The 10,134-nt window shown below is 42.1% G+C and overlaps 1 protein-coding gene across 1 annotated transcript in view; it reads left to right on the top strand.

Annotated features, from left to right (window-relative positions):
• Positions 1-2,661: 2,661 nt before the first annotated feature.
• LOC108528397 (uncharacterized) overlaps positions 2,662-10,134 on the top strand; it is a 27,424-nt gene continuing 19,951 nt past the window's right edge. Inside the window, exon 1 of the mRNA XM_017870199.1 lies at positions 2,662-2,795. Within this exon, the coding sequence (XP_017725688.1) occupies positions 2,680-2,795 (116 nt within the window). The 5' untranslated portion in view covers positions 2,662-2,679. The remainder of the gene's footprint in view (positions 2,796-10,134) is intronic.

The raw sequence follows: 10,134 nt of genomic DNA, 5'->3' as shown, positions 1-10,134 counted from the left end.
TTGTTTAATCAGCAACCCCTCTACTATTCTGGTAGAAGCTGCTCAATTTCCCTTGAGGACCCAGCCTCCCTCCCTCCCAGTCTGTGTGGTGGGGCCTAAAGGATGCTCACTCATCCACCTTTCCTGGCTCCGGAGCTGGTTACACTTCCCAGGATGTTTATTTTGTTTTATTTTTTTTCTGTTTGTTTTGTCTTCTGCTAATAGGTGAGAGCTTCCTGGGGTTCTTTTTGTACCTGCTGACAAGGGGCAGCTCTCTCTAGATGCCACGGAGCTGGAAGGTTGCAGCCTGGAACTTGCTGAGGTTGCCTGAGAATGCAGCCCACCCAGGCAAGCAAGAGATGACAAAGTTTCAGCACCTGGATCTATGGCATCCAGGAGCCAGATCCAACCCCCCAGCCTGTATCTTTGACCTTGAGCCAGTCTGAATTGGTAACTGGAAGTCACTTAGTCACTTATCTACCAGATTCAACTATCAGGATGTTACTAATAAAAAATGACTCCAAAAATGAAAATGTGTTTCACAATATTTTCATGCAAAGACTTCAGGATCTATTTATACTCGACACCAACCATCTTGGTTATCTGATTTTTTAGTTCTCAGCAGCTGCTAAGCTGTAAATTAGGAGAGGATGCTAATGGTAGTCACACGGAGAGTAAGAAGAGTGGTGGTCTAAGGGAGGCAAAAGATCTGAATAGACATTTTTCAAAAAAGACGCAAACAGCCAAAAGTTATATGAAGAAATGGGCTGAGTGTGGTGGCTCATGCTTGTAATCCCAGCACTTTGGGAGACTGAAGCAGGTGGATCACTTGAGCTTAGGAGTTCGAGACCAACATGGTGAAACCCTGTCACTACCAAAAATTGCAAAAACCAGCCGGACATAGTGGCTCACACCTGTAGTCCCAGGTACTCAGATGTCTGAGGAAGGAGGATCCCTTGAGCCTGGGGAGTGGAGGTTGCAATGAGCTGAGATTGCGCCACTGCACTCCAGCCTGGGTGACAGAGTGAAACCCTGTCTCAAGAAAACAAAGACAAGGAAAAAATGGTCAACATCTCTATGCATCAAAGAAATACAATTCAAAACTTCATTGAGACATCATGTCACCCCAGTTAAAATGGCTTGTATTTGAAGGACAGGCAATAGCAGATACTGGTGAGAATGGGAGAAAAGGGGAACCCTGGTCCACCACAGGTGGAACATATGTTAGTGCAGCCACTGTGAAGAGCAATACAGAGGTTCCTCAAAAAACACTAAAAGCAGAACTACAGTATGACCCAGTGATTTTACTATCAAGTGGGGCATCCAAAAGAAAGATCAGTACATCAAAAAGATACCTGCCCTCCCGTGTTGATTGTGGCACTGTTCACAGTAGCCAAAATATGGAATTAACCTAAGTGTCCATCAATGAATGAATGGATACAGAAAGTGTGGTACAGGTGCAGGATGGAATATTAGCCATAGAAAAGACTGATCCAGTCATGGGCAGCAACACGGATGGAACTGGAGGTCATTATGTTCAGTGAAATAAGTCAGGCACAGAAAGACAAATATCGCATGCTCTCATTCATATGTGGGGGCTAAAAACAGGCATCTCCTGAAGATACAGAGGAAATTGGTGGTTACAAGAGCCCAGGAAAGATAAGGACGAAGGCAGATAAAGAGAAGTTGATTAATGGGTACAAATATATGGTTTGATAGAAGAAATAAGACCTAGTGTTAGGTAAATCAGCAAGGTGACTATAATTTACCATCATCTATTTTATTTTTCAAAATAGCTAGAAGATGCCAGGCACGATGGCTCACGCCTGTAATCCCAGCAATTTGGGAGGCCGAGGAGGGCAGATCACCTGAGGTCAGGAGTTTGAGACCAGCCTGACCAACATGATGAGACCCTGTCTCTATTAAAAATACAAAAATTAGCCTGGCATGGTGGTGCACACCTGTAATCCCAGGAGGCAGAGGTTGTAGTGAGCTGAGATGGTGCTATTGCACTCTGGCTTGGGCAACAGACTGAGACTCCGTCTCAAAAAAAAAAAAGAAAAAGAAAAGAAATTATCTTCCTACAAACCCTCCCAACCTATTCCTAAGTCAAGCTCCATGCTTCAGAAACCTTACTGACTCATGTAAGCTCCATGCTTCGGAACCTTACCGACTCATGCAAGCTCTATGCTTTGGAAATCTTGCTGACTCATGCAAGCTCCATGCTTGAAAACCTTGCTGACTCATGTAAGCTCCGTGCTTGGAGACCTTGCTGACTCATGCAAGCTCCATGTTTGGAAACCTTACTGACTCATGCAAACTCCACGCTTGGAAACCTTACTGACTTATGCAAATTGTTGCTGTTCACTTGAGTATTTTTTGTAATGGGCACAAGAGGCACAACTATTTGGGAATCATCCCCCTAAATTTCTGAAATTCCAGGCAATTTTGTGCCTTATATGAAGAAAGGGAATTCTGCCTTTACAAAAAGCTGTCTCAATTCTACCAATTACGTAAGCCTTTACTCCTAGCATTAAGGAAAAGAAAATAAAAGCAATGACTTATACACAAAATTGCACCCACAGTTTCCTTCTCCATTTATATTTCTCAGCTTCGTGTGATTTGGACAGAGTGTAACAGCTTGGGGATTACTTACGCCCTGCACATCTTTTGCAGGGTACCTCTTGCCATCTGGAGGCAATGCTGGAGCAGGCAGTTGTCTGCAGGGAGGCCGTGGCCCACTCTGGGCCAAATAACAGGACTGATTGCAGTCAGGGACGAAACCTCCTGTTTCTCCCAACCAGAAACAGGCAGAGGTGAGTGATGTCTCTGAGGGGCGAATACAAGTCACACCATTTCAATTTTGCTCTCCTCTGTACCAACTGACAGCTGGCTCCTTTGTCCCCAGTGTTTGTTAGCAGGGTAATTAGCAGGATACCTACCCCACCAACCTTACAGGCAGCCAAAGGCATCTCCCTTAGCAAACAGGGGAGCAGGGCAGTGCGAGCCTCAGAGCTCCTGAAGCTTGCGCAGAGCTGGCACAGAGCAGCGGGAACTGACAGACAAAGTCACTTGAAACATAGTTTCTCTGTGCAAGGAGAGGAGAGTTCCAGTGAGAGAGTGAAGCAGATGAAAAGACAACATGAAAACAAACAAACAAACTAACAAAATAACCCATTTCAAGTTCTCGGAGGCTGGTCTCATTTCAAGCCTGGAAATGACTACTGCAGACTGCAGGGTAAATCACTGCACTCCCTGTGTATATGTGGAGTGTATATGTGTATATGATCTAGTGGTTGCTAGCATCATGAGAGAGAGAAAGCCATACACTGCTATGAGAAGAGTCCCCAGGAGTCAGGAATTTACCTGTGCCCTGGGGCAGGCACTCCCCTGGGTAGAGGAAGGAATTTCCTCATTCATTCATTCCACAGGGAGGGATGGTGCCCCCAGCCTCTGCAGGGAGTTGTTCTGCATGCTGGAGGTGGAGACGCCCGTGCCTCTGAGGGCCTCCCTTTTCTGACAGAGCTTGCAGAGAAGGCAGACATGAAATGGATGGTCACAGATAGGGTGGGGGATACAGAAGTGAATGCACAGACAGCCAGGGAGTGCTCAGGGCTTGAAAGAGGGAAATTGCAGAAGTGAGAAAGTGAACAGATTCCAAAGATAGGAAGAAAGTGGATTTGTGAATGACTCTTGAATGTGAACATCCAGCCCTGTGAGCAAGAAGACACGCGTTCTCAGGCCCATATGCTGTGAACATCCTCACTAAAGCAGATGCTTCTTGGAAAATCACAAGTGGTACTGAGTCATCCATGATAGGAACAGGCAGCCTTGCAAGTGCAAAAGAAAATTATCATCAAGGATGCTTCACTAGATAGAATACAGCTACAGGGTGCAGAAGCCTGGGACCCAGGCCCAACTCGGCCACGCTTCGTGTGACCTCCAATCAATCCTGTCTAGATTAGTGGTTCTCAGCCCTCTGCGGTTAGAACGGAGAGCTTGAGAGAGTGCCGACGTCAGATCCCCACCGCTGGAATTCTGCTTTGTCACCCCGGCAGTTCTCTAGAGCAGCTCAGGCGCTAAACCTGAAGCTACAGAATGCTACAGTAATAGCTGTTATCATCCCCTGGGCATAAGGAAAGAGATGCACCTCACGGAGGTTGGTGTCAGATTGAGGGAAGAACTTTTGGGACTTAATTAGAGAAGCTTCTATAATGCCTCATTCTAGGATATTGCTAAAAAGACTTCTTTAGTTGTGAGTAACATTAACCAGCTTGAGTCAGCTTATGGAAAAAGGAGGTTTTTATTAAAGAGCTGTGTTTGGGGGAGGCCCAGGGCAGGTACACAGCCAGCCCCAGAAAGGACCTGGAGCCAGATTAAGGGGCTGGCTTGCCCATGTGTCTCCCCTCTGCTCACTCTCTTGTGCACTGATCTGCCTGATCTCTCTGGGCACAAAGGAGACGGTGGGTGTCCCAAGAATGCCTGGTTGATAATTATGTGTTCTTCAGTTGCCATCCGAGCAGACACTATCCCTGGTTTCCAGCTGAACCTGGGAGAATGAAGGTGACTCACCCACCTATGGCCGTCGATCAGAGGAGATAGCCAGATAATTTCTTTAAAAGGATAAGTAAGTCAAATATATAGCACACCAGGTGGCAACACATCCAATTGAAAAATAATACATGGGAGGACTATAGGGCCACTAGTGGTGAACGTGGCGTTGGACTCTATGCACAGGGATCAGTGAAAATAGTGACAAAAATGACATAAATGTAAGTGTATATGGTATAAATATGATATATATGTATTTTATATTAGTATATATATTTAGTCTACCTATACCATATATATAAATAGTCTATATATACATACTATGTGTATATACTAAATATATACTATGTATATATAATACTATATATGCTATATATTTAATACTACATATACTGTGTATATGTATTACTATATATACCATGTATATATTTGATATAAGTAAGCTAAATATATATACTAATATACCATATGTATATATAGCATGTTTATATCATATATGTATATTTATACCATAATTTTCACTATTTTTGCTGACCACTGTGCATAAAGTCCAATGCCACTTATATTTAATATGCTTTCACTAAATACATATAGTCACTTATATTTAGTATACTTGTACTAAATTTATATATGCATGGCATATATATGTATACACTAAACATATATATACACTATGTATACTATGCATATATACACACACACATACACTTTGCATATATATTTAGCATAAGTATTTCCCATGAACCACTGGGGATATACTTATACTAAAAATATTTATTGTTAATCTGAAATTCACATTTAATCAGGTCTTGTATTTTTACTCTCTAATGCTGACAACCTTCTAACGTTAATACTTTAATGACCTTGGTTGGGGAAGGCCTCACTGCACCTTTTGAGTAAAGACACTGGAAGGAGGCAGGTGCAGGAGTCCTGTGGTCCCCTGGGGAGGAAGATTTGTGAACAATGCCAGGGCCTGGGCAGAAGAGTCTTCGTGTGCTTGAGGAACAGCAGCGGCCATCCTGCTGTGACTGAGGAATGAGGAAGAGGGCTGGGGAAACAGGGAACTGTGGGCCCTGACGGGATGAACCTGGGAGGCCGATGCATTGACCCTGACCTTGACTCTGATAAGCTGGTCCCCCAGGGGAGGGGTCAGCAGAGGAGTGACACCATGTGGATAGGGGCTTAGGAGGCTCTGTCTGGCTGTTGGTTGAGATTCCACAGTCAGCTGGAGTAAGGACATCTGCAGAGAGCACTTGAAGGGCTTTGCCCTAAGATACAGGCAATGGTGGCCAGGACCTGATGTCAACAGAGGCAACAGTGTGATGTGATCAGATCCTGGACAGGACATAATGGCATCATTTGCAAGGTATAGTGCAAAATGAAAATGTGGGGCCTCTTGTTTTAAAACCATGAAGAAGTTCATGATAGTGATAGCAGAGCATGGAGCCCCTTCCAAACAAGAGACCCTTTGTCACCGCATGGACTGTATGACCAGAAAGCTGGCCTTGATGGCATCCACAGCATCTGGTCACGAACTATAGTGGGGGAGAGGAAAGGAGACTCCAGCCTGATGAAATAAAACTGCAGAACTAGTGTGGACCGATGGGGGAGGAGGCTGTGGAAGACATATTCTTGGAACAGGGAGTATAAATTGTGACCAGGGAAAACAGTGGAACATCTTCTGATCTTTCTACAACCCAGTTAATTAAACATTAGTCATGCTAACTCCACAGTAATTTCTAGTGTTCTTCAGCTCCACTATCCTCACAAACATTTGAAGTGGTGACAAGTTGCTTGTGGGGTTGCACGTCTGTATGCCGGTGGAAGAGGGTGCATAGGATACTGAGGATAGGAGGGTACAGATGCACTTTGTGACTTGCTGGGCATAATGCAATTTTAAAAAATAATACTTTAAAATATCCTAATAAGTAAAACACTACATATTGATAGAAGCAATTAAAATTTTATAGATGCAAATAATGCCTGAACTAGAAGGGAACATTTTCAACATAAAATTTGTGATTTTATTAGGCTTTTTGTAAAATATATATACAACTTCCTTTCCACAGGAAAGTAATTTTAAGGTGAAGTAATTATTTTATAGGAAGCTACTGATTTTATATTTTTTGGTATCATCCACATGCTTTAAGTTTTATTGTTTTAATACTATACTTTTGTAGGTTCTCTTGGGCTTTCTTAAAAGTGATTACATTGTCTGCAAAATAATAATTTTGCTTTCTCTTCTTAGCCAATATTTACATATTTTGTTTTACAAAAAAGTATAGTGAGGAAAAGATTTCCTCCACAATAGTGACAAAAATCATAAAATATGCAGAAATAAGAATGAGCTAAACATGTGCATGAATTGCATGATGAAAACAGTAGAACTCTATTAAAAAGTCTTATAGAAGGGCTGCCCAATGAGATATATCTTCTTTGGGTATGATTCAACATCAGGGAGAACTCCTTTCCCCCACATTAATCTAACTATGTGAGATGAACTCTACTAGCATTCTAGTAGGATATTTATTGGATTTTCACAAAAATTTTCAAAAGTTTACTTGGCATAAGATAAAAGTGAGAACATTCACTGTCCTCATTGTAAGATGGAGATATGACAGTACCCACGATATAAGGCCACTGAGGGACAAATGGATCAAGCACCAAGATGCACTGGAACCATAGCACACACTCAAACGTGCAAACAGTTGATGTATTTTCACTGTGGCACAGGATCTTTTGTTCTTCTGAAAATGACCATGTCTTTCCATGGGTGGGATTGTTAATTTGTGTAGTTTTAAATTTTGGTTAAATTGAATTTTTTTTTAAAAAAGTACTTGTATAGATAATAAGATTTTTGGTGCTGAAAAAATACAAGTGAGGAAGTCCCAGAAAATTTCAAATAACTACAAAAAAAAAAAAAAAAAAAAAAAAAAAATCAAGGGGTCAGCCTGGTTAGCCACTTAAATAGGAATTAGAGAAATTTAACCAAGATTGTACTCATGCAGATATGGACAGGTCCATCAAGAAGAATATGGCCATGAAACCACTCCAAATATATATGCAAATTTGGAACATTATGGAAATTAAATCACTTTGAAGGAAAGGTAGGTTGTTATCTAATTATCCACTATATATTTAGAGAACAAAAAGCTGGCTTCTTACTTTATCCATGTCACCTAGCACAAATCAGATTTATTAAATTTTTAAATGTTATTCATGAAATTGTTAGTTACAGAAGAAAATTAGAGTGAGCCATACTTTTTAAAACAAGACAAGATAGGCCGGGCGAGGTGGCTCACGCCTGGAATCCCAGCAGTTTAGGAGGCTGAGGCGGGCGGATCGCGAGGTCAGAAGATCGAGACCATCCTGGCTAACATGGTGAAACTCCGTCTCTACTAAAAATACCAAAAAATTAGCCAGGCGTGGTGGCAGGTGCCTGTAGTCCCAGCTACTCGGGAGGTTGAGGCAGGAGAACAGCGTGAATCCAGGAGGCGGAGCTTGCAGTGAGCTGAGATCATGCCACTGCACTCCAGCCTGGGAGACAGAGTGAGACTCCATCTCAAAGAAAAAAAAAAAAAAAACGAATACAAGATAATTGTGGGTAAAACAATGGGAAAAAAATGCAACTCGAAGTTCAATGCCAAGGGCACCCCAGGTTCAGCATCTCAGAGGTCAGAACTGGGTAAAGAAGGGCAGAGTGTGGGTCCAGTGATGGAGAAGGTGTTCCAAGAATGACCAGCTTCCTAGGCAAGCTCTAGTATGTGGGTTTGGACTGAAGACCTGTTCCTGTCTCAATACTGGCATTTGCTGGTTGAGTATCCTTAGGCAACAATATTAAACTTTTTTGAGCTCACTTTTCTCCTCTGACTAGTGGAGGCATTTGCTTCTGTTTTGTTCACCATACAGGCCTATTCAGTCTTGTTTGAGTTCATGGGTGTGAAAACTCCATGCAAACTGTAAAAGTTTGTAGGTTGAAAGAATAAAGACCACTGTCCCCTTTAAGCAACAACCTTCACCTAGATTCAAGTCAGTTATAGACTTAGAGATGAATGAATTGCAGCAGGAAATGATTTTACATTTCTAATTCCTTCAATGTGTTTTAATGAGTTGATTTAACTCTAACTGAAAATTCATTTAAATTCATTTGCTCCAAGTAAATACAAAAATGAATATTAGATACACTGGGGAAAGAAAAAACTCATTTAATTATGTCTGCTCCATTCCCTAGGAGCAATCTTTGATTCCCCTGGGTAAGTTGATTCTTCATCCTTCAACCACTGTCTCTTCTGCCCTGGGGAAGTCACATTGAAATCAGCTAAACCTAGCACGTATAAAATAAATTTCGTGCTTGTCCCAGGGATGAGGTAAGGGTGAGCGAGGAAAGTTAGGAAGCATCTTATCATAAATAAGCTTGTGGTAACAGACACAAAAGTTACTGCAAAAGATTCAGCAAAGTATGCCTCTTTCTACCCTTTCTTGCAATGTGTTTCCCAACTCCAATTTAACCAGCTAGGACATACTGCCCCAAAAGGTGTCACTTACAGCAATCATTCAGATAAAAAGCAAATAAATCAACGTCGAGCTCAGCTTTTGTGTTTCAAAGTCGAACACTGAAACTTAGGACAGAGCCAAAGCTCTTGAGAGAAAAAAGCCTTTTTAGTTATAAGAACTTGAGCTTCTTGAAATTTTCAATTTTAGGTTCTGATCTAAACAATAAGTAAAAAAGAATGAGATTTTTCAAGCTCACTTGGAATTGACAAAGATTTCATTTGCCTGGGGGAGAAGCAGTCCATAGTCTTAGAAGAAAGGAAGAGAATAAGGTACCCCTTGTCCATGCACTAGGCTTGGGGTGATAGATCCCCAGAGGGTACTCGTGATCCGAGATTAGAAAGAATGTGGGCCCGTCTTCCTGCCTGGTTGTCTATGCCTGCAGAAAGTACCTTATGTCATCTCGGCATTAAAGAGTAGAGATGGGAACATGGAAGCCTTAAGCCCAGGGGTCTGGGATATGCCCCCTTTTCTCCTCCCCCGATAAAGAGGGGAGTCAATATTGCCCTCTGTGACTGGGAGTGGCAGAGGCATGCTACTGAGAACTGCTTGACAAGGATAAACCTCGGGATAGAGACCAGGGTCTGGGTTACATCCTGTGGTTGGGGCAGGACTGGGGACTAGAAGTAAACATCTCAAGTGAGGACAGGAGGTCTGATGGTCAGACAGGGCCTTGCATCCCCATGGGCGCATCCCCGTGGGCACCAGAACTGTGCTGGGAGGGCCTGAGAGCTGGAAGAGAGCCCCCCAGGGCAGTGCTGCTTCAACTCCCTGAAAGTTAGAATCAATTCTGCGCAGGCTGGAGGACGGAGAAATTGATAAATTGAGGAATTCAGCCTGAATTATTTGAGATTACCTAGACTTAATGATTTATATTTTCTGTCATTAGACTGAATTGGGCTAGAAATACAAATTAAATAGATATACAGATATATTTTAAAAATTATACGTGTCACACACACGCATATATAAACATATAACACAAGTAGGTAGATTTAAATATATATTTGATAATCATTATATATTATAAATGATATATAATTATATATAACA

The sequence above is a fragment of the Rhinopithecus bieti genome, unplaced genomic scaffold, assembly GCF_001698545.2.
Source record: "Rhinopithecus bieti isolate Rb0 unplaced genomic scaffold, ASM169854v2 scaffold_5246, whole genome shotgun sequence".
Lineage (NCBI taxonomy): Eukaryota > Metazoa > Chordata > Mammalia > Primates > Cercopithecidae > Rhinopithecus > Rhinopithecus bieti.
This window is presented reverse-complemented; position numbering and strand designations above follow the sequence as displayed.